A 25,630-nucleotide genomic window follows, 5' to 3' on the forward strand; every position below is an offset into this window, starting at 1 on the left:
TCTTGCAAAGTTGCCATTTTACAAGGTTTTTGTATCCACTTTAAAATACAGCCTGGTCTGAAACCAGCTATGCTTCTTTTTTATCTACTTTGTCTACATTGACACTTTGATCTTTTAGTTGTAGACTACACTGGAACAAGCCAATGCACTGTTCAGAAATGTCATATATTCTTTTAGAGAGAGAGAGAGAGAGAGAGAAGGAGAAAGAGAAGGGGGGTGGGGGGGTCCGTGTATGCACTCATGAATGCAACGTGTGAGCGTCCCGAGGGATCGTGCGTCGGACTCTTGCTTGCTGCAATAAGGAGGATCTCCACCGTAATGGCAAACGAGTGCATTTCTTTTAAGGCCAGTGGAGATTTCTAACCTTTGGGTGACATGAAGAAAAGGTCAGGTCCATCCTGAGCGTCCGGCTCTGAGTAGCCCCTCATCATTTCTACCCTGCTCTCTAATACTCCGGCCTGAACCCTGCCTGCACCTCCCTCCGCAACTGCACCCATTCAGAGGCCTTCATAGCAGAAAACCTGTAAAACACATCATGTTTGAACAGACACTTTAATGCATGTGAGTGGCAGGATAGTGGCTGTTTTCACCTGAAAAGTAAAGGGGTTTTGGTTCATATCTCTACTGTTACACACGTTCATCCAGAAGAATCTGTAGAATTTTGATAGAATTGGTGTAAAATTGTAGAAACTTTTTTTTTCCAATTTAAAGCTGCTTAATGAAACCATTTATCCCTTACTTCATAGAGCTACTCTAAATAATATTGTTTATTTACTATAAGTGCAATAAATGTTCATAAACAATGTGACTTTCATACAATGTTATATATTAATTAAACCCATCTTCAGTTTAGTTGAATTTTAAGTAATTCCAGAACATACATATGGCAGTAAACTAATATTGGAAATCCATATTTATATCTCTGCCTTATTGTGATAATAGAAAAAAAATGCCTTTACTTGTCGCTATATCGAATACTGTATATTGTACAGTATCTTACTTCATCACCAGACAGTATGATCTTATAAAAAATTAAGTGTACTTCAAGAAGTTTGTAACATTTGTACAAAGATATTTTCTGTATATTTTATGATATGCACTACAGCTCTTGTGCACTGGTGTCACCATTTTGCTAAACACACACAACCTGCCTGTAGTCGAATCAGAGTTGCTGCATTTCTCCATCATGTAGCTGCTAAGTAACGAATGAATGGATAGAAACTCATGAAAAAACAATAATAATTTTACATTCTATTATGGCTTGGGTTAGGTTGAAAGGTTAAGTTAAGGTAAGGTTAAGATTAAATCAGGTTTATGTGTAGTAGGTTAAGTTAAGGTTGAGGAAGTTAATACTTTGCTTTTAGTTTTACTTAAGGTGTCGGTTAGGTTTGGGTTGAGGTTTAGGTGTAGCTCTTCCAATATTTAAAAATAAGAACATCCTATCTGTCCTCCAACAAATACAGCTAATACCTCTATACAGCTATGAAAAAAAATACATTGAAAACCTCTAGAATATAATCAAAAGGAAGACGGATGCCAAGCATCACAAGCCATCAAACCAAGCCGAACTGCTTCAGTTTGTGCACCAGGAGTGGCATGAAGTTATTCAAAAGCAGTGTGTAAGAATGGTGGAGGAGAACATGCCAAGATGCATAGAAACTGTAATTAAAAACTAGGTTTATTCCACCAAATATTGATTTCTGAACTCTTAAAACTTTTTGAATATGAGGTCTGAAAGCTCTGCATCTTTTTTTGTTATTTCAGCCATTTCTCATTATCTGCAAATGGAATTTGGGAGAAATTTTGTCCATAGTTTATAGAATAAAACAACAATGTTCATTTTACTCAAACATATAGCTATAAATAGCAAAATCAGATAAACTTATTCAGAAACTAAAGCTTCTGAGCTGTATGTCCTTAATGTATCCAAAATAAAGTCAACAATATTTACTGACATTTTAGTATCTATTCGCTGTTCAATGTCCAAAACGCTGAGCAGAATATCATTCCTTGTACATCTAAATAAGTGATCCAGCAAATTCTGCCTCAAAACTGAAGAACAGAAAGAAACATAGAAAGACAGAACTGAAGTAGGAATGCACAGAGGAAGAGGAAAGAGCAAGAAGCCAGAGACTGATGAGGGAGTGAGGCTTATATTTTATTTCTGTGCCACAAGCTCTCCTGGGACGTTTGCTCGCTCTGTTTTCAATCCTAAGTGTAATTTGAGCCATTGCTTTATGCAAAGTGTATACTGCAGCTCAGTTCAAACCCAATCACTCACAGTGACATGCAATTCTTTCCCTGGTCATCATCAACACTCAGAATAATGGAGCTCAGTTAGGAAATATAAAGGCCTTGAACACATACTGATGGGCGTTGAATCCTGATGAATGCTAATCTACAGCTGAAACTCAGGAAAGCCCTAAAAGTGCAAATGCTAAACTCAGACATCTCAATACTCAACATATGACAAATTAAACATGGAATCTCACTCCAGAGCTCAAGGATTCAAGGATTCAAGGAGATTTTATTGTCATTCGCATCACATGTGGTACATGAGGTGGAACGAAATTGTGATCTCACGATCCAGTTTTACACCCAAAGAGCTGTTATTAAATAGATATATAGATAAAAAAAGAATACAATAAAAGAAATAGAATATACAAAATAGATAGATAAATATCCCAAAGAATAAAAAAAAAAAACAGAGAGTAGAAGGTTCAGCAACATGAAGTCCAGAGTGCAAGTGTGCTATAGCAGCATGATAATGTGAATTAGAGCAGTGGAGATAAAGTGTCTCAGTGCAAGTAAAGTGACCATGTTGGTAAACAGTAAACAGTAATTTGTCCTTGGTGTCAGTGCAGTGTGTTGTTAAGTGGAGTTTAAGAGTCTTACAGCTTCCGGAATGAAGCTGTTTCTGAGTCTTGTTGTTTTGCACTTAATGCTCCGCAGCCTCCGGCCTGAGGGGAGTGGGACAAAAAGTGCGTGTGCTGGGTGGGTGGGATCCTTCCTGATGCAGGTGGCCCTTTTCCTGCACCTGGAGGTGTAAATGTCTGTGGTGCTGGGGAAGCTAACTCCAACAATCCTCTGTGCAGCCTTCACCACCCTCTGCAGTGCTTTCCTGTCTGCAGCAGAGCAGCTTCCATGCCACACATTGATGCTGGAGCACACAACGCTCTCCACCACACATCTGTAGAAGGAGGTGAGGACTGCGCTTCCGAGTCCAGCTCGTCTCAGCTTTTGAATAAACAATCTTAAAGATTATTATAAAAATGATGTTCTTTAGGTGGTGCCATAGAAGAACCTTTTTTGTCTGTAAAAGAGAAGTGAATGTAAAGAACATTAATTACATTTACATTTACACTTAAAGCATTTAATGACTTACAAGGTTATTTCTATTACAGACAAGGGTCAATGTAGTGTTAAGAGTAGGGGTGGGCGATATGGCCCTAAAATAATATTGCGCTATTTCATGGTATTTTCGTGATAACGATACTCTTGCTGACAGCCCTGTCCCACTGCGATTGCGTCTAAATATCCACTAAAGTACGTCCAAATTTCAGTGGACGCAGTTTAGTGGATATTTAGTGGATATTTAGACGCAATCTGGACGTAGTTTAGTGGATATTTGGACGGCACCGTCCAAGTGGACGTAGTTTAGACGTTGCCGTCCACTTTAGACGCAAAAGTGGTTTTGGTACCTCCCAAAATTTTCGGAATAGACAGTGACTAATATGGACGTAATTTAGTGGATATTTAGACGCAGTACGGACGTATTTTAGTGGATATTTGGACGGCATGTACAGGTACTTCCAAAAAGTGGAAGTCGACGTACAAATTTGGAAGTCGGCGTCCAACTTCAATTTAGACGGAATATGGACGTAATTTGGACGCTGATAAATTGGACGCTGATAAATTTGGACGTATTTTAGTGGATATTTAGACGCAATCGCAGTGGGACAGGGCCTTGATATGACAAAACACTGAATTACAAAAAATACAAATAATTTATCAGATTTGTAACAGAAATCAATGATCCAGAATGTCATGATATTAATAATACATTCCAAATAGGCCTGGACAATAATTCGATATCGGTATTTATCGCGATAAGAAATGTTTCAATAACGGTGATATCATTTTTGTGGTATATCGATATGTATTATTTACAGAATCTGTCACGGACAGGCGTTTTACTGGCGTCAGCTCGCCGCACAGCTGAACACAATCAGCTTCCGTAGCTGGACTATCTCTGTGCGTGATTATGTAATCACATAGGCACGTAGCCAGATAGGCTAGGCTAGGCTAGATTTGGCTAGGCTAGGCTAGGCTCGGGTCCGCTACGCATCTAAAATGCCTCGCGCTGGAGCCAAACGGAGCCGGGACGAGCGGATCCAAGGCTAAGGTAGGCTCTGTTCGCATCTGAAATGCTCCGCGCTGGAGTGGAACGGAGCGGAACCAAATTGTAAATTGCAAATTGTGCCGGAGAGTGGAGCAGGTAAGCAGCGGTAACGTTAAAACATCTAATCTGTTCCACCACCTCAATCAGTTCCACTACATACAATATTTTCCTTATACTGGCTGAATCACTTTTATAGCGTATGTTGTAAGTTATTTAAAGTTTATGAATCCTTTAGGTTTGTTTATTTGACGGGGATATCATGTTCCTTTTATGTTTATAAAGAGTTGTATTTTGGCTGAAGCACTTTTGTAGCTTATATTGTAACTAAGTTATTTATAGTTGATAAAGCCTATAGGTTTGTTTATTTGACGGGGAAATTTTGTTGCTTTTATGTATATAAAGGCTTCTTTTATTCTTTATCCTAGTTGAAACACTTTTGTTTTGATCTGTTAAATTTGTTTACAAAAGAATAAGAAGCTCTGCTTCTGTCCTAATTTAAAGTTATTTTTATTGGTAATAGTTATATAGGCTTATGTTTGACAGGGATGTCATGTTTTTATTTTGCTATATGCAAATAAAATTGAGCATTGATTTATCTTGACTATTTTTTATTTCTTAAGTATTATAATGTTTTTGTGAAAGGAGGTTTCAAAGACTTACATTAAATTTTTAGACAGTAGTAGGTACATATTTCCATTGCAGGGATTCTTCGCAGTTTTCTGTGGCCTTCTAAGTATTTATATCGATATCGAAATTATATCGTATCGACCGAAATTAAGGAATATATCGTGATATGAATTTTGGCCATATCGTCCAGCACTAATTCCAAATATCTTCATATATCCAGAATTAAAAATAAATTATACTGGACAGATATAATCTGTCTCTAGTAGATATATAATGGTAAAACAACAACAGTGTGAATATTTATTTTGCTAAAAACAGCAACAAAAAAAAGTAGTATCCTGGTGTGATAATTAGGGGTGGGTGATATAGCACAATATTTCAGGGTATAATATTGTTCAAGATATTCAAAAATGTTGGTGACATTATTGCGTATAATGTATTATGGCACACCCCTCGTTAGGAGTCTGCCCCAAGGACTCTTATTGGTTAGCACAGCATAGTCACTCAGACTGGGAATTGAACCCTGGTCTTCCACATGATGTGGTAGCTCACTGGCAGGGTGTGGTGTTATCCACTGCGCCACACCAACCATGTCTTTGTCACCTCAGCACTTTTATATCTAAATCTGTATGTTCTAATTTGATAGATATTAAAGATAGACCTTGTTATCAATAGTCAATGATGGTAAAATTTAGCAAAAAAAATATAATGCTTAATCATATATCAGTAGCCTGATTTTGTAAACACAAAACACATTGTAGTTTTACACGCTTATTTTCGGCTTGTCCAAGTTAATTCAAGCCAACAATAAAAAAATGCTAGATGCACATTTAAGAAGCACTAAATAATCAGAAATAATCAGATTACATTATAGTGCAGCTCTCTCAGTGTTTTCTCAAAGTTTCATGTCAGCAGTAGCGCCAGGTTCACACTCACCTCGAGGATAGTAGCTTGTGTTCCTCACAAACCCAGAGTTCAGAATCCAAGATGGCTGCACAGCACATTAACAGTAGTTAAAGCAGTAGTTTATTAACTAGCATTTCTATGTACTTGTGTATCAAAAAATCAAACTTGTATCTGAGAACATTTTTCCATGGTGTTTCGGTGCATTGTTATCAACTGGTATCGCTGACAAAAATCGTAATTTTTAACTGGTACCTACAGAGCCTAAGGCGTGGGAATGAGATCCTAATGAGTGAGAATTAAATAATTGGTGTGTGCATGATATAATTAAAGGAGAACTCAGGTGTAAAATTGACTCTTTTTGCTGTAGTAAAACATGATAAAAAACACTTACACTACGCTATGCTGACTCATCTAAGTTAAGAACTTTCATCAAAGTTAAGAACTTTTTATCATGTTTTACTACACCAAAAGTCCAGTTTACACCGTAGTTCTCCTTTAAGCCGTGGCCACGACTTATTAAGGCGTGGGAACTAGATAATTAAGTTGTATAGCCAAAGAAAAACAAAGCTTGCTTTTCTGTAAATTCCCATGAAAAAACTGAATATTACATCAAAGCTCAAATCCATGGATAATCTTTTGTTAGAAAATGGAGAGTGATTTATTTATTTTTTTTTAATCTTGGAATGAATTATTGTGATATCTTGGAGTCTCGTGCGTGCAGTGAGACATGGCATGATTCTAAGTAAAAAAATCTTAATTCTCATATTAAAAGCTGATTGGCTCAGACCTGTTTCCCTTCCTTACGCAATCATATTTTGCACAACCCCCGAGAACTGCTTGCTTTGATACCCGTGAAACAAAAGGAACTTGTGGCCACACCTTAATGGCTACAATTTAATTAACTGGTTAACATACCTTAATAAGTCGTGGTTACGCCTTCATTCAGCTCCCACACTTTAATAAGTGGTGGCAACGCATTATTATTTTTTTTAACATGATGTCACCTTAGGGGCTCCGTAGGAACCCAGTCAATCTGACTGTGGTGTAATTCTCAAAATCTGAGGTAAATAAAACACAGCATTAATCTTAGCGTTTGTTTGTTTACCAAAAGACTGCTTTTTTCTGTGTAAATGTAACTCACACGTGATCTGTGGCTGTCTGTGCTCTCAATATGGCTTTAATTTAATGAAGCACTGTCAAAATCGTGAATGTTACACTATGGCATGCAGAGGAACTGTGCTTAAAGTAATTAAGGACCAGTGTTTGTTTCTTCATTATAAACAGTGTTTTTGGTTTATTAAACCTGGCGCAGCACTATTGGTGTAGAACAGGTTTAATACTGGATTTAACAGCGTTTAAAGTGTGAAACCTACTTAAGTTAAGCTAGTTTATTCGAGCCTTCCTCCTTTCTTCTTCCCTGTTGTGTACAGATTGGAATAGAGTGGATGGGTGTCCTATGTTTCCATTTCCTGTATTCATTGTTTCAAATTAAAAGCCTTCTGGAGAGTTTTGTAACTGCAAATTTATATCATTTCTGAAGCAACAGTGGCAATAGTTTAACAGTCACATCATAGGCGTAGGAACCGGGGGGGATGGGTGGGACATGTCCCACCCAATATTAGAAACAGGTGGATTTGTCCCCCCCAAAAATGATATCAGTTCGCTCAGGTCAGCTGTACTATTAATGAGGAGACAGACCGGACCAATCACGGAGCCGGTTCAGGTATTAAGTCACGCCTCTCAGTAGAAACAGCCAATCAGTTTGCTGGTTTTGCGGCGCGCGGAGCAGAGGCAGTTTGCTGTTGGGGAAGCCCCGCCCCCTCGCTGTGAGATTTAGCAGCGGGATCGGGACGCAGCAGCTTCAGCTGATTTTAAAACAGATCTGGATATACGGAGATTTTTCTAAAAGAAAAGGTAACGATAGGCTAACCACGCAAACTGTGATGATATGTTTCTGATAGCTGGTTAAAAATACACGTCTCTGAATCAGCACACAGTTTAAACCCACTGTGATTAATAAACTGCAGCTGTGTTAGTGTGTAAGCTTATCTTTGGAATTAGCTAGATTGGGAGTCAGGGTTAAAGGAAAAAATAAAATATATATGTAATGTTTCCCTGTACCTGATCAGCTAATCACTTTAATTTTCAAACTGTTTATTCATTTAGGATTACAGGACTTACTGTGAGCTATAATGAACGAAAATTGATTTAACTAACTAGTTATCTAGAAGCTGGATGTAGATGATCGCCAGAATTTCGTACAGTACTTTAAGTTGGTAGTTTAAAGCAGTTACTTAACCCCGATCACTGCCCTAAACTAGTGTTTTCCACCTGATCAGCTAATAAACAGTCATTTACTGAGTTTACCTGTTAAAATCCTTTAGCCCCCTATGGAGCCTAAATGAATCATGTATATCCACCAGAGGAAGCTCTAGAATATGCAGAACAGTTTTAATATGCAGTAGAATATATAAGAACTGGGTTGAGAAACACTGCTGTAACGTGACTTCTGTTCATTTGTATTTCACAGTAAGACCACATATCCTGACGTTTATAAAAGTCTCTATGAAACGTAGTTACATTCTTTTACATAAAAGGACACCATCTTAAGAAGAGCTCTCAGTAAAAAAAAATAAAAGTGCAGGAGAAAATGTAAATATACAACAGAATTGACATGCCAATACATAATAATAATAATAATAATAATAATAATAATAATAATAATAATAATAATAATAACAATAATAATAATCTGTTATATTATTTTAAATATTAGGTGATAACTCAGACATTGCTTGCATAATTTTTCTAACAACAGTATCTGTAATGTGGAGTAACATGTTTAGGTTGTAAAATCACCTTATAATAATAATTTACTTTTAATTAAAAGTAATTTCCACAAATGTTGTTCTAGGAAACTATTGGGTGGGCTTGGGTTCATATTGGCAAATGTGTCCCCCCCAATATCAAGCCCGCTCCTACGCCCTTGAGTCACATATACTAGTAGTGCATCGCAAAAAAAATAGAATGTCATTAAAAAGTTACTTTATTTCAGTAATTCAGTTCAACATGTGAAACTCATATATTATGTAGATGTATTACACACAGATTGATCTATAATATAATATATAATATAAGACCCATTGGTACTTTTGGCAGTGTGGGCAGTGTGCCAAGTCCTGCTGGAAAATGAAATCCGCCTCTCCATAAAAGTTGTCAGCAGAGGGAAGCAAGAAGTGCAGAGACTATAGACTTTTAGCATTTCATCAAAAGACCAGAGTCTGGAGGAAGAGTGGAGAGATATATGCCTACATATATGCCTGTAGGCATATATATGTTAATATATATTGCTGCCATGTAAAAACATGTTATCCCCATTAATGCAGTCTTTCCTTTTGACATAAAATACATCTAGCAGTTATAGTAATAATAGTAATAATAATTGTATCAATATAATTTGTTTAAAGTGACTTGGCATAAATCTCTCTTTATATTGGCTGAAACCTAAGTCTTAAAGTTCACATTTTGGAGATACACAAAGTTTTTTTTTTTTATTATAAGATATTATTTTACAAAATTAATAATGTAAGTTGAAACCTTTAAATTGGTGAACGCGCTTAAGAAAAGTTTCTCTACACTCATCTTATATGGAGCCAAGAGCTGGTGCTCTATAGCATTCCTCGAAGACTCATTTATGGCACCATTATTTTAATGAATGTATGAAAATTAACACATATTGGCATTGGTCCACAGTTCCCATATTAGTGCATCCCAATTTTTTTTGCCTTGAAGAAAAGAAGAAAAAAGAGGAGCCTAGAGTAATGAAAGACTGTGCAGTGTGAAATTTAAATTGTTTTTAAAAGTAAGGCTAATTTCAAATAAAGGGGGACCTAATTGTTCACATTTTTTATGTGGCAAAAAGAAAATTGCCTCATATTAATTATATAGATTGGGGAATTAACTAATCCCAGGAAAGTGTTTCATTTTATATAGGCCTTAATGGAAGTACATCTTCCCTATTCAGACACTCAGATACAATCCTGCATGTTCTGTTACAGTCATTTAACTTAATACAGTGTTGTGTCTGCATAGAAAGGGTCTCATATAGTTCAGTATTTATACTGAAATATAAATGATAAACTTAATTGATCAGTCTAGTATTTATTAGCTTACTGTATTCTGGCTGCAACAGGAGGGCAGTAGTCTTATAGAAAATGCTACGTGTGATTGTGTCTTGAAGGCTCTCTCTCTCTTTCAGGCTGCTGAACTGTGCTGGACGTCTCTGGAGGCTCTGGCTTCTGATCTTCCGCCACTTAAACTGGAATCTCCTCTGCAAGTGGGGCTCAATCAGTGAGGCTCTAAACTGAGTGGACAATCTGAAGGCCATCATCGCTGCCCGCTGACCATAGAGGCAATGAAGCATTGACAGCAGTCATTCTTTTACACTCCAGCTGCATGCTGAAGGACCTCAAGTGTGTGTCGTTATTGTGTCTCGTAAGTCTGACACATAGAAACACCAAAAGCACACAGTGACACACACACACACACACACACACACACACACTACTACTACTACTACTACTATGCTCTTAAAAAATAAAAGTGCTACAAAAGGGTTCTTGAGTTTCCTACAGAAGCCTGTTTAAGCAGTGCTGACTGGTTGTATGGGTTCTATGAAGGTTTTTTAAACTTTGACAACTTGATTCTTTATAAAGCCAACAGTGACCTTTTTGAGTTATCATGCAAAGATACCCTTTAGTACCTATAATTTTAAGTATTTATTTTTAGAAATTATATACAAGAGACCACTTCAGTTTCTGTATCAGTTTTTCTGATTTTACTATTTATAGGTTTATGTTTAAGTACAATGAATATTGTTGTTTTATTCTATAAACTACAGACAACATTTCTGCCAAATTCAAATTAAAAATAGTCATTTAGAGCATTTATTTGCAGAAAATGCTAAATGGCTGAAATAACAAAAAAGATGCAAAGCTTTCAGACCTCAAATAATGCACAGAAAACAAGTTCATTAAGTTTTAGGGTTCAGAAATCAATATTTGGTGGAATAGCCCTGGTTTTGAATACGTTTTAATGCATCTTGGCATGTTCTCCTCCATCAGCCTTACACTCTGCTTTTGCATAACTTTATGCCACTCCTGGTGCAAAAATGCATTGGTCTGATGGCTGTGATAAGTTATTTTCCTCTAGATTACATTCCAAGAAAAATCCTTTTTTTAATCTGGTAAAATCAATGAAAAAACATCATCATTCAATGGTCTCTTATGTTAAAATTACAAAACCTACAAAAATTGGTCTTATACCGCATGCCTTTGCATAGATTTGTTTAAATTTAAACCAACACACCTATTTACCCATTCAATGTTGAATGTTTTTTAATAAACTTTCCTCAGGCTTTTGCACAGTACTGTACGTTGTAGGAAGTCATTCAAAACAGGGAGACTCTGTTGTGCCAAATAGGCATCTTCGCAGAGCGGTCAGTGGGCTACAGTGGTCCCAGGAGAGCGGAGAGATGCTTCGAGGGCATTGGGCCTTTCCAAATCACTGCACTTGTGTTGCACTACCTACAGTGTCTGGGGTGCACTCGGAAAAAAGAACACGAGAGAAATAAAAAAACAGGCACAGCATGTTGGGAGTATATCTTTTCTTTGTTCCTTTTCTCATTTTTTTGACATCAAAACCCAAAAAAAACATAAACAAAAAAACAGAAATGTGACACAGGAATTGTTAAATGAACAATCAGAGATATTATTGTACAGTGCAGCCAAAGTGATATAATACACACAATAAATACTTTTCTCAGGAGAAAATAAAATCCCTTTTCATTTTTCGACATTTGAACACAGTGGGACCAATTCTGACTGTCTGCATGCTGCGTGGGATCTTCTACAGGGGTTTGGAAGGATGGGGGATGTTCTGGTTATCTGGTTACATGTGTTACAGTTAATTGACACACTGGGTGTATTTTTTTTTTTTTACCATATTTATTATTTCTAAACAAATACACTTTTAATTTGAAAGTTGAGCTGATGAAACTGAGACTGAAGGGGGCTGAAGGGTGGTGCACTGAGGGTAAATGGTAGGTGGAGTGGGTGCTGTAATGGAGCAGATGTAAATAGCGCAGGTGCCGGGGGCAGTAGTGCTTATTGACGGTTCTGCACTTACATACAGTGTTGCTCTCTCAAAGCTTTACGAATCTAGGTGCTGCAGCCTGGGATATATACCAGTCAGCCATAACATTAAAATCACTAGTTTTGTGTAGGAGGGCCCACACAAGCATAGACTCCAAAGGACCACTAAAGCTGTCCCAAAGGTGTGGTATGATGCCAATTATATAGAACAGGTCTGGGCCGGGTTTTCCAAAAGCATCTTAGCATTAAGAACATTTTAACATGGAGAGAGAGAGAGTGCTCAGACCATCTAAGAATTATCTTAGTGCTAAGAACCCTTTGGAAAATCCACCCCAGATCTGTTAAAACATGAACTCAAAAGGACCTCTGTATTGTTGTTTTTGGCACAAATATGATAACATCAATCGTTTTAAATCTTAAATATGTCAAGGAGCGACCTCCATGAATCTCACTGATGTGCCAAAAAGTGGCCCAAATACAAACATGGTAATTTCAGTGGTTTTAATGATATGACTGATCAGTGAACATCATTGCAATTTGCAATGCAGGTGCTGATAACATATGCACCCCTGGTGCTCTTATACTGTTCACACAGTGTCTAAACTGAGACCTACAATAAAGGCCTTTGAAGGTGCTGCAAAGGATTCCTTGAGCGATGCCATAAAAACACCACTTTTTTATTTAATAAAGAACAATTTAAACCAGTATAGAACCTCTACACGGACATTTTAATCTAAAAATGTTTTGTCTTATGTCATGCCATTTCTTACAGACCCCTCCAGCACCTTTCTATTTAAAAGTCTATTAGTTATAAAGGGGTAAATGATGAGGTAGTTACTTAAGTTAAATATTGCATGTTGTAGAGTTCAGTGTTCACTATGTGTCCAAATACCTGTGCACGCTCTTTCTACATAAATCCATTAATCCATGCTGCACCTTGTTTAGGCTCTGTAGTGAAGAACTGCTAATAGAATAGGACTGTCTGGAAAAGTTGCCTAACATCAGGTGGGGTCTAGTGGGGTATGAAACCCTCAGCATTGAGCAGTGGAGCTCCATACAATACTTTTGGGATGAGTTGGAGAGTTAGAGACAAGTTGAGTTTTAGGTAGTTGCTGAATATAATAAAACAACCTCACAGCAATGTTCCAGAATCTTTTAAAAAGCTTTCTCTGGGCTGTAAAGACAGTTACTAAAATAAACCCAGGATAATGTTTTAATACCAATAATTTAGAGAAAATAATAAACATTAAGCAGGTGTTGAATATTTTTGACCATATAGTTTAGGCTTATTTAAACAGGTTACATATCAACTTGAATAGGCCACAAAAAAGTCTTTCCAGTAGACTATGCTTTGCTCAGTGAGGTCAAGCTTGATAATTTGTCCAGTTTTAAACGTTAGTGTTTGCAGTATTTAATCTCTTTATGCAGAAAAATGAAAATAAAAGTGTCTTCTGAATGATTCAGTGAATAAAAAAGTGCACAATATTAGTCAGAACTGGTCCCGGTTGTTACCCACAGAGTATGCACAACAGAATGAAAAATGCCCTGTATTACATTGTCCGTATCTGCCTGGCTAAGCCCACTCCATACACAGGACTGTGGCCACTTCAAGTTTAGACAGACAGTTTAGTGGAGAAGCCCACAAGAGGCCCCTCCTCCGTTAAGTAGCCAATGAGTGTACAGCAGGATGCACCTTGGCCAATGATATAGCGAGCAAGCTGGCCACCGTCACCCTTCACAAGGCCAGTTCCTTCCTTTGATCACAGTATCAAATTGTGACAGTGCCACAATTTACAACATCACATTAAAAATGACATCAGTAGTAAAAGCCATCCCCTCCCGGCGGACTCCCTTTTTCGAAATGGAGGAAAAGGGTGGCGGAAATCTACAGCACTGAACTACGTTTCCCATCATGCACCACAAAAGGTCAAACAAAACAACATGGCAGCTCTAATTCAGAGCAGAATTCACACAGTTGCTGAGATGTTTGTTGCGCGAGAACCGGAGCGACGTGGGTGTTTTCTAGCTGTTCTGTGTGGCTGTTCACACATTTGGGGCCTTTGGCAGGGAGGGTTTAGGGGGTAATTAGCTGTTTATGTAGATGCCTGCTTCAAAGCCCTTTTTAGCAATCTATGCGTCAGCGCTATTGTGTCAACAAGAGGTCGAGAGCCCTCCGCTTGCGCTCTCCAGCCTAGCGCCACCTTTGGAGGCCTAAAAATAAAGCTGGTGTGAAAGACCAGCACCTGCCGTTCACCTTCATTTGGATACATTGCTATAAAAGTGCCGGGCCTATAAAAAGGACGGGCCACTTCTAAAACGGGCCGAACAGATGCTGGGCACCTTGCTTCCTCTGTGCGGCACGGCTCTGCCTGCGGCTTAGCGCGCCCAGAATAGTTCCTTTGACATATGGGCCTCTGATTGTTTGAACGTGGAATCTCCTGGACTATAGCCACTCGGCATAAATCCTTTGATACCTCCTCCACCCTCACCTCCCCCACCAACCCCAACCCATCTCCCCCACCAATCCCTCGCTCATCTTTCACTCTGCCCAAATCGGGTCGGTTTGTCAGCCCGCCAGCAAACATTTAGCACCAGCTTACTTGGCCGTCCAACCAACCGAATTTGGGTGGAGGAGAACGTCAGCAGCAGCAACAATATCATCATCAACAACAACAACAACAACAAATAGGAGAAAACAAAAAAACGGGGCCACAGTGCAATGGGCGAGTGGTGCGTTTATTGCCGAAATGCACCCACTTGCAACACATGGAACAGATGAACATACCAAAGGGTGGTGGGTTTAAACGGCAGCAGCATTGAGAAGCAGTCAGAGGAGTGAGGTCCCCGTCACCCGTCCAGTCAGCTCCCTTTTATTGCTGAGTTTCACTACAGAGTAACACATCGGACTACCTGGCTACGCTTGTTTGGTTAAACATGTTTACCAGCTGTGTCTTCCTGCGCTGGGATGAATCAATGCTGCCTGTGATGAATCGATGCTGCAGGGATCACTGTTCTCAAGAGGTATATATTCAAGGACGTTGAAACTGAAAGAGCTCACGTTTGTCTTTGCGGCTTTGCACAGCTTTTGCACGTCCCCCCATCACGTCAGGCAGAGCGAGACAACATGGCTGTTGATCCCCCCCAACATTCCCAACTTTTGCCTGTACAGTCATCTCATTTTGAGTGTCACACTGTGATGAATATTTACATAGTCCTGGCAATACGAGTCCTGGTAGCATCCAGGGGGTTGGTTGAACCATCACACGCATCACAAGTGAGTGTGCGTGTGGGTTAGCTCGGCATTAAGAGATGCTCCACAGCTTACCTAGTAGTGGGTCTGATTTTTATTATGACATGTATAGAGAGAGTTAGTTTTTCAAAAAAATTCAAAATAAAAAAAGTGTCTGACTGACCACCTTTTTGAGATCCATCCCAGTTGGAGAGGTTTCTCCCGTCATACGTAATCACAGACCATAAACATAACAAAACAAAAAAAAATCATTACTGTACAAGTACATAGGATTTTGTTATATATTTTAAATTTTCTTCTTCATTTATTATATTTATACTTTGAAGTTTCTTTTTTCAGGTCTTTAAAAACGTCTCATGTCCGCGAGAGACAGTACGAGGGAGACAGGTTTGAAAAGACAAAGAGGTCAAAAAGAGAGAGCGTAAGGTGAGTTTATAAGAGTTTATAAGTTAGTTGTCTGTCATTCAGCAGTGCGTCTCTCCCCGTGCCTCTCCTCAGTTAGTGGGTCTCTATCACACGGCCTCTGTCCGCTGTTGCCGCGGCGGCTCGGCCGTGGCCTGTCGCGCGCCGGGTCGCTCAGACTTTGGCCTCCAGCATTTCCAGGAACAGTTTGTGCATGGGCACTTTTCCCTGCACCTTGATGCTGTAGAAGTGCTGCACGGCCTTGGTGGCGGTCTGCCGGAGCAGCGGCAGGGTCATTAGCAGTTTTCCTGCCCGCCGAGGGTCCTCTGCGTGCTGCCCGCTTTCATAGTCCTGCAGGGCCTCGTGCAGAGCGTCCTGGAGCTTCTGAACCGCCTCCACGTCTTCTATGTGCATGGAGTCTGTCAGGAACAGAGACATACGTTTATTACAAGAGTGCTCCAAACACATCCGCAGTGTTTGCTTTAAAGCCCTTACAGAATATTACTTTACAAATGTAATAATGAATGAAATAAATATTATATAAAAAATATTCTACCCAACACACTACACAATTCCTCACCTACAGCATTATATTTTATTATATATGTTTTTCTTTTTTAATGTATTATATATATGCTTCAAAATAGGTAGATCATCTCACAAGTGTTTAACTCCTTTTGCTCTGTAGAGAAAATAAGGACAAGCAAGTACAGAAAAGGCTACAGAGTTCAGTATAATCATATTTTAATATTGTTCCAGACCAAAATGACAGAAAATCAATATAAACCAAAAATATATAATTAAATTAATTATAAATGAAGGATGGAAACACCAGCCAACAGTGGAAACAAAAGACTAAGCCAGGACTGTCTGAAGCTTAGCTTTTTACTGGCTATCAGATACACAGTAATATTTTGTGATATTGCTAAAATTTAGCATTAAAATTGGTTTCATAATTATATTGATAAAACTGTGGTTGTTCAAGTTAATGTCTGAATCACTTTAAAAGTGCCATTAGAAGACAGAGATACACACTTATAGTCATATAGTTACTTTCCAATTGTCTATATGTACATAATAATAAAATAATATATAAAATAATATATTCTATATCTATATATTCTATATTAACAGTGCAATAGCGTATGTATAGTGTAAATTATGTGTGTGAATTTATATGTTCTATATTTCTTAATTGTAATGTGATAATAACATTATTTAAATTGATAAAAGTGGTAAAATGATGAAAATTTATATAGAAGAATTTGAGACGTTACTGAGTGTGCTGTATATATGTCATGCACAAACTCAGCACCTTTAAAGGTGAAGAAATAAAAACATCCCATCATTCATCCCATTTTAGTAAATTTTAGAACATCTGTTTTGGTTCATTTATCATAAAATTTTGACACAATGAAAAGATCAGCTGTCAGATTAAATGGTATTTTAATGTGACAGCACGCACTATAAACATATAAATATATTTATATAGGCATATAGATGTTTTTGTCATGTTTTTTATATGATTGACGCATAATTACAGAAAATTACTGTACTGACTGTTATTAAACATGCATGCTGTGTATTTAATTACCTGTACGATAGCAAAACCAGTAATAACTCTTACAGTTTTACAGAGTTACAGACTTCAAAAGGTTAAACGTGGGAACTGAACCTGAAGCCTGCCTATCATCAAAGTGCTATCTTAACTAGAATATAAATATTCAGATTTTTATATTGTTGAAATCTGAACTGAATATGTCTCTATTCTTTAACAGGCCAATAGCTTTTATTGTTTATTCTCAGCTTTATTTCTACATGTGCTACTGTGTGTGTGCATGTGTGAGAGAGAAACAGAGGGTGATGTGTGTGTGAGAGTGTGTGTGTGTGGTAGTGTTATGTGTGTGTGTATCCGCACAAGAGATAGAGTGTGCAAAGAAAAAAAACAACTTTGAAGAAACAATTTCCTTGCAATCCATCAGAGAGCCCCCGTCGATCCAATTGATAAACTGCTAATTACAAAATCAATCGCTATGAATTTTCACAGCTGTCAGACAGAGGCGCTCCCACGAGAGAGCACACACACACACACACACTCACACTCTCTCTCTCTCTCTCTCTCTCTCTCTTTTGCTCTCTGCTCCTAGCTCCACCTACTAACAGAAGGACTGTCAACTAAAAGTAAAGCAAAGCCCACCCTCAGCATTTTTCTTTTTTTCCAGCACACAAAAAAAGCACAGAGAGAGAGAGAGAGGGGTTGGAAGAGGAGAAAGAGAGAGAGAAAGCTTGCGGGTCTCTGTCCAGACATTGATCAGAGAGGGACAGAGCGTGCTTCTGAAAAGCAAGCTGTCGATACGGGCCCCTCGTCTTCTGCCCCGGAACAAACGAGGCCCATCACTCCCTGATACTCATTCCATTCGACTTAACACATTTTATTGACAGCCCCTGTGCTCCTAATGAAATGCTAAATTTATCTCCTGTGGCTGCAGGGGCCCCATGGCTACTGTTATGGAGATAGAGTGAGAGAGAGAGAGAGAGAGAGAGAATGGGAGAATGGAGGAATGCCACAACACGGAAGGCGTTCAATTAAAAGCTCAGCACACCCTCCTCCCACTCGCTCTCTCGCTCTTTCTGTGTGTCCTTCATGTTTATCTCAGCTGCATCAATCTGGATGACCTGCATCAAGATCAAGCAGATTAAAGAACATACAGGGGACACCTTTCATTCGTGTTTTATGAGCCTGTTTTTGGTTACCAAATTGGTTTACTGGGATTATTTCAAAGTTAAAACTAACCCAAATGTGAATATAAAACCTAGTGATGAACCCTGGTACTCTAGGTTTAATAACCAGTTAATAATCTTAATGCATCGACTACTTTGTATTTCATTTGCCATATTATGTGGAATCCCACACAGCTCTATTCTGGGGACTATGAAACTGTTATTAATACGGTGGTATTGTATTGTAGCTGATGCAGTTTATGACATCTTCTGGGGCTGAAGTGGTTACAAAAGCTTCATGGTTTTTCTTACAAAGGTTTAACCTAACCCACTGATTCATAATTTAGGTTCATTATTCAGATATTAGAATCTATTGTGAATTGTTTTGTAGCTACTTTAGAGTCCCATAGGGCTCTATGTTAGGGCCTTTGAAACTGTGGAAAATATTGCGGTTTACATATTGGCTTCAACCCTTACTTCAAATAACACATATTATACATAAAATAAAATAAAAATATAAAAGAGCTAATTTTCATGTTTTCATGTCCTTTCACAAAATCAAAAAGTTAAGATCTTAAGCTTCTTCTCTACCTGAGTTGGCGAGAGCGATGGCCTTGAGCGTGACAAACTCCTCCTTCTCCACCTTCAGCTTCTTGTACTTGCGGACAAGCTGCAGGATGGACACGTAGAGGTCCAGCAGCCCCGTCAGCCGCGAGTGCTCCTCGTCCATCACGTAGTCCTCGGCATACACCAGCTCGTCCTCGTAGGGCAGCGAGCGGAAGACGATGCTCAGGATCAGAATCTCCATCCAGGCGCTCTGCAGAAGACTCATCTGATCTCCTAGAGACAAGCTGGAGAAACCTGAGGGGCAAAACAGAGTGACGGATTTGTAAGTTAATCACTGATAAAAACAACATTTTATTCAGTTTTATTTAATAAACTCATTGGTAAAAATACAAATTCTGGAAAATGTAAATTCCAAACATCCAAGCAATCCCATATTTAGTTTTTATTAGAATTATTAGTATTATATTCAATTGTGATCTGAATCTAGGACTAAGCAATATAGTAAAAGCTATATCATATTTTAAGGACATATAAATATGGTGGTATGTCGCCAAATTGCACTATTATTAGAAGCAGGTTAAAAAAACCTGCAATCAAAATACTCCCTTACACCTAGTACAGTTATTTTTGTTCACTCAAACTCAAAATTTTACTGCATTTCCTCCCATTAAACAGGGTAATTATGAATCTTTTTAGTACAACATGCAGAGAACGATATTCATGCTATACATAAAAATAATATTCTGCATTATGATAAATTTAATCAATCATTAAGAACCCCCTGATCATTCAGATTTAGACTATGGGCTATGAATTTAAGAATGAGTTTAATAAGGACTGACAGTGGGTCCCAGATGGGGCATTCCACTTCTAAAGTTCCTCGATCCACAGTGTAACATGTGTACCAGGAATACATAATAAAGGGGCATTACCACCTACAGTGGACAGTGCAGTGTGGCGGTTGGTAATGATTGTGATTGGTGACGTCTGGCTAGAATTTCCTATGCAAACAGACAATCAACTCTAGCATAAATAACATCCTCATTTAATGCATGAGACTCTACACACATATTCTGCAGGTCAGTGCAGTATTCAATAGCTATAATGGGACAGGGCAAAAGTCATGGGACACATGGGATAATAATTTCTATTTTTATCCTATGGGATTTATAAGTATCAAATATACAATCCAGGTGCTCAGCTATGAGTCTGTTATGCACATTTAGAGTTGAGGTCTGAGGCAATACATATATTTTTAGGTTATATATAGTGAAAAAGCTATACACTGACAGAGAAGAGCAGCACACAAGGAAAGAGATCCATGAGGGTCAAGTAAATAGGTAAAGCCCTAGGCCTCAAGCCTCTTCTTAGCCTTGGTGTAATTTTTAACACTTTTACACAAATCACGGACGCAGACCGTGCAGCGTAATGAACTGAGCTGCGTTTTAAAAAATGTTGACAACAATGGCTGGGCAAGGTAAGAGATTTGAAAGTGGACCCAGTGTGTCATGGGGATGCTCTGATAGTTATCTCATCCTTTTCTGTTGATAAACTCTTCACATCCCTCTGCCAGGCTGGCGACCCCGCCCCCTCCTCTTACCCCCATTTCTTTTCTCTCTCCTTGCTCCGTGCCCGCTGGCGCCTCCATTTTGACAGTATATTAGCCCCCCTCCCAGGCTCTGATGATTAAAATGATTGCTTTTACAAGTTTACCGTTGCAATCCTATCTGCCCCCTCGTGATTAGAGAGGTGATAGATTACAGTATTGACTGGGTCACGCGCCATACCTGCCTCCAATGTTTTCCCTCTTTCATATAAATGATCTCATTGAGGACGAGTCGAAGGGGTGATGTTTATCTGCTTACCGTGTGACACTTTGAAGTGTTAGCAAAAAAAAAAAAAAGGGGGGGGGGGGGTTTCAGAGAGAGAGAGAGAGAGAGAGAGAGAGAGAGAAACAGGTTGAAGGCAGAAGGGAGAAGATGAAGAAGAGGCAGGCATGGGAAAAAAAGGGGTACCTGAGTGTTTAATTTCCCTTATCACTGGCTGTGCGTGCTGGGGGATACATTAATTAACAGATTGTGATCGGAGCTCCAGGGCCCCTCACAATGTGAAAAGGAATCAATAGGGCCAGAGTGGAGGTGGCACAGAGAACAGACATGGAAGAAGGCCGGGACGACGACACCCCGACAACAAAGCTGCACACACAACAACGGAGCCGCAAACTCACCATTTCAAATCTTTAATCTTTAAACCTGGACCTTTTTAATATTGATTATAGTAGTCATTGTGTAATCTACAATTTTATCAAACAGTATTAACAGACTTAATTGAAAAAAGCAAACTGTGTAGCTAAAAAGTAACACCGTAAAAAGAGTTAAACCTTTTGGGGTCAACAAACACACTTACATGTGAAAGTCAATGTTTCTACTAATATATATTTTTGATAATACAGTACAGGTAAGAAACACAACTGGTGTATTCACAAATTCATCAAAGGTGGACACTCAGTGGACACTCAGGAACTGGCTAAGGATTTTTTAGTTGTATAAATTGGCAACAATTTTAAATTCAGCCTTCCAATCAAGCTTGATTTTTCTAAACACATATAAATACTTATTTATAAAAAGAACTATTTACAACAGAAATATCAAGGGTAATCTTCTAAGTCAATGGAAGTCGTATTTTTGCAGGGAGTCAGAACGCGGCACAGCACTGGTGCTGACTGATGACCGCAGCACTAAGCTCATGCATACAGCCAAAAACATGTATGAAATCTGGTCTGATCTTTCACACGTATGCAGCATGCCTACAAATTAGATACATGAATATGATCAAGGATTGCATATTGTCACCGACCAATGAAACACGTGTATCTCTAAAACACCAACTTTACAGGAGAGAAATAAAAACCTTCTTTCGATAAAAGTCAAAGTAAAAAGAGTTTATTTCAGGCAATTTTGGAGAATTTCTATTGGTCCATTCATCAATTTTTTTAAACAATGTAAGGGACAAATTATGTGTAAGTCTTCAAATTATGCAGTAAACTAAAGATAGGTAAATATGGACAGCGATGACATGAAAGTGATTTGAAACATCAGATCTGGGATGTCCAAACAGCACTGAAAAAAAATCTGATCTATATTTATATCTTATAGTAGTTTTAGCTCCGCTTATCAAAAGGGGTGAGTCTGACCTTCTATCACAAAGCAAAAGTGTCAACACCTCAAATCTTAAAGACACCATGTTTTGGCATTATAGAGAAAATAAATGTTGTAATATTGCAGAATAACAACATCATCTCACTGCCCAGCCCTACTTATCATTATCATCATACAAACTGCCTCTACTGACTATTGCTGATTCTTCCAAAAGATCAATTTGCCCATTTTTTTTAGATTCAACTAATCACCGGAATGATCTGTGTTGCAATGCATTATACCTGAAATCTGCAGGTGACTGACCGTGGCCTGGCCTGTCAAGCATGTAATTGCGATGCATATGCATATGCAACACAGATTGATCTGAGCATGAGCTTTGAATGGCAATCACAGACAGGGCTTAGTCTCTCACAACAGATCACAGCTCTCCTCAGAGCCGACAGGACGAGCGGGAGCGGGGCACATGTTCGACATGCACACAGGACACGGCGAAACATCCCCAGAGCAGCACACACCCTCACGCTTTAAACACCCATCAGACTCTAAACACCCATCACACTCGGCAGCCAGCAATTACCCGCCACGCTAAAAGCCCTGCCGTTAATCGTCTGCTGCGGGTTGTTGTGAGACGGAACGTTACGGAACATTCCGTGCTGTCCAGCCTGCCTCTCTCTCTCTCTCTTTTTCCTCTAAGCTGAATTATCACTCCAAATGGGATCTTGTGTTTTTCCCTTCGCTTTTTTCCACTCAATTTAATCGAGTAATGAAGTGACTTCCTGGCTCTCCAGGTCAAGCGGTGTTCAGGCCACACTGCCGCTGAGCCTCGCTGCTGAAGTGCTTTGAGGAGCGGGCGATTCCCCCCCTAATGAAATATCAATATTTACATCTTCATTTCCAACCAACTGCCTCGGCAAGCTTTGACCAAACATGACACAATATTGACCAAGTTGGGCGGCCTGCCTGCTGTGCCTGCCCCTTGGCACTTTAGCAAATAGAGTGCCTAGTGTCAATGGGCATTAGCCTATCAGTGCATTAGCTTATAGACTGGAGGCAGTAGAGATGTGTTCTTCCTGCTACTCTCCACCATGCTAACAGTGTTAGCAGTGTGAGCAATTTCATATAATTTAGCAAAAAAAAAAGATTATGGACAAAACAGAGTGGAGATAACTGCTGCAGATAATCTCAGTGTGCAATTTTAATGTGCATAAAAAAAAAACTGTGCTTAAGATATAGACCCAGTTTAGCAACCAGTTCTCCAGCACTCAATTGATTTGAACACAATATCAGCAGTGCGGAATTAACACACTGTAAGCTGGGCCAATATTGCTTTGTATTTGAAGAATTGATCATATAATTCAAAAAGGGGAATTTATATTTACCCTCATCTGTTTAAATGTGATCCGGAGATTTATCAGTAAAATTCTCTTTGAATAATGTGCTTAGGTGCCTAAAACCTCTGTACAGCACTGTATGTACGATTTTATATATATATTATATATATATATTCATAAAATATACTCAAATATAGGTAACATATAAGCAATGGTGCACGTAAATAAAACAAAAAGCTCTAAAATGGGCCAATCTTTCTCCTGTACCATTTTCTGCTGTCCAATGTGGTCAAATCCACCATGCACCTATCAGAGCTCTCCAAAACCACTCCGGAGCTGGACCTGAAATCTCAATTCATCATCCCTGTACAAAAATCCTCAGTGCGCTCCGTCTTCAGCACCAGTATAAAAGGTAATCAGTTTTTAGCTTGTTTTTATGCAGTTCAATAAAGTTCCTCACTCGAAACAGCCACTATAACAGAGACAGGCTTGGCCGTCTCCTGCTGACATATTTCACGCCCGCTGAATCGAAGGCAACATTTCTGAAAACAGGTAACAACAACAGCTCTCGGAAAAAGGCTTTTTACAGCCGCAGCAGTCCTTTATAAACAGAATAACCATAAAAAGCTGCAAGTTTTAATCTGACTATATTTACAAGATTATATTTGAAATTGTGTTTCTGGCACATTATTACTGTTGCCTCCTCCTGCTTGACCTCATGCTTTATACTGTAAAGTTTCTGCAGTTAAACCTTCAGATATGAGCATTACTGTTTACTGTTAGCATCGTAAGTGATGCCAGTTGATAAGAAGACATATTATACATATATTTTGTGTATTCAAACAACATGTCTACAACTGTTGATGGGCTCTTACAACTTTTTAAGAAGAAAATCCAGCAGGAGTGCTACAGTTAAAATTCTGAACGCAGCAAAACTGCACTCCAGTATTGAAAAGATGGCCGCAGACTGAACAGACTTGCCTATAAGAACTTTGGTGGAATCCATCATTGCTGATTTCTCTTGGGCAACACAGTGGTCAACAGACTGGAGTTCGATTCATTGCTCAGGCAAGTGGACCACTCTGTGCCAGAACCCTAAGAGTTCTTGGGCCAGACTCCCACATTCGTCTACCTGTGTACCATGATTAAACTGTAAGCCGCTCGGGGTAAGAGCTTCTGCCAAACACTGTAAATGTATTGTTGGTGCGACTGCACTCCACAGCTATTAAAGGGGGGAAAAAGTGTAGAGTATAAATGCGAAGATGAATGTAAAGCTCTTAATTCACTGAAAGAGTAAATCATCCCACTCTTTTATCAGATGTAAGCTCTCGCACTGCTGTGGGTCTGTAGTGTTACAGCCAGGCTCTGGCCACAGCACAGCCCTCTCCTGTGATCAATCAGCAGGATGTTTCTGTTCATGCTTTGGTCCAGCAGAGGGGCTGGAATTAAGCGCTGTGCGTTTCTGTTGAGCGGGAGTTCATATTCATATTAATTTATTATTGTTTCCTTCTCCCTGAGGGCCATTAGTAGCGCTCATAAAATGGGATGTAATTACGAGGTATAGTGGCCCCCTCCAGCTGCACCCCCCTCATATTTCACCCTCTATCAGATAGAGAGAGAGAGAGAGAGAGAGAGAGAGAGAGAAATAGCGAAAGAGTGAGAACAGGAAAGTGGCCACAGAACTAAGAAAAATAGAGGGGAAAAAAGAGATTAGATAGAGCTGGACAGATACAAAAAGAAAGACTTCAATTAATCAATCAATCAAATAAAATCCTTTAGAGAGGAAAAATAGGAGAAAGAAAACAAAAGAAAGAAGAGTTGCAATGAAATAGAAGAGAGAGAAAAAGGGAGAGAAGGAAAGAGAAGGAAGGAGGAAGAAATTAAAAAACAAGAATAGCCAGAGCACAGACAGAAAGAAAGAGAGAGAAAGAGAGCGAGACAGACACACAGAGCCACAGCAAAAGACAAAAAAAGAAAAACAAAAGAAAAACAAAGTGAAAAGATAAATAGCAAAGAGATAGAGAGAGAGAAGACAGGAACACAGCAATAAAAGAGAGGAAGTGCATCCTTCACTCCAAACATGTCGGGCTTCAGGCCCAGTGCTGATCCATCAC

The 25,630-nt window shown here is 38.9% G+C and overlaps 1 protein-coding gene across 9 annotated transcripts in view; it reads right to left on the minus strand.

The window, feature by feature from the left end:
• Positions 1–11,585: 11,585 nt before the first annotated feature.
• The window catches only part of esrrb (estrogen-related receptor beta), a 138,569-nt gene continuing 124,524 nt past the window's right edge, over positions 11,586–25,630 (minus strand). For all 9 annotated transcript variants that reach the window (XM_015607900.3, XM_049463682.1, XM_022673106.2 and 6 more), the window contains 2 exons: positions 19,052–19,321; positions 11,586–16,158 (listed from right to left, as the gene is read on the minus strand). In XM_015607900.3, the coding sequence (XP_015463386.1) occupies positions 15,914–16,158; positions 19,052–19,321 (515 nt within the window). In that variant the 3' untranslated portion in view covers positions 11,586–15,913. The remainder of the gene's footprint in view (positions 16,159–19,051; positions 19,322–25,630) is intronic.

The sequence above is a fragment of the Astyanax mexicanus genome, chromosome 14 (genome assembly GCF_023375975.1).
Source record: "Astyanax mexicanus isolate ESR-SI-001 chromosome 14, AstMex3_surface, whole genome shotgun sequence".
Classification (NCBI taxonomy): Eukaryota; Metazoa; Chordata; class Actinopteri; order Characiformes; family Acestrorhamphidae; genus Astyanax; species Astyanax mexicanus.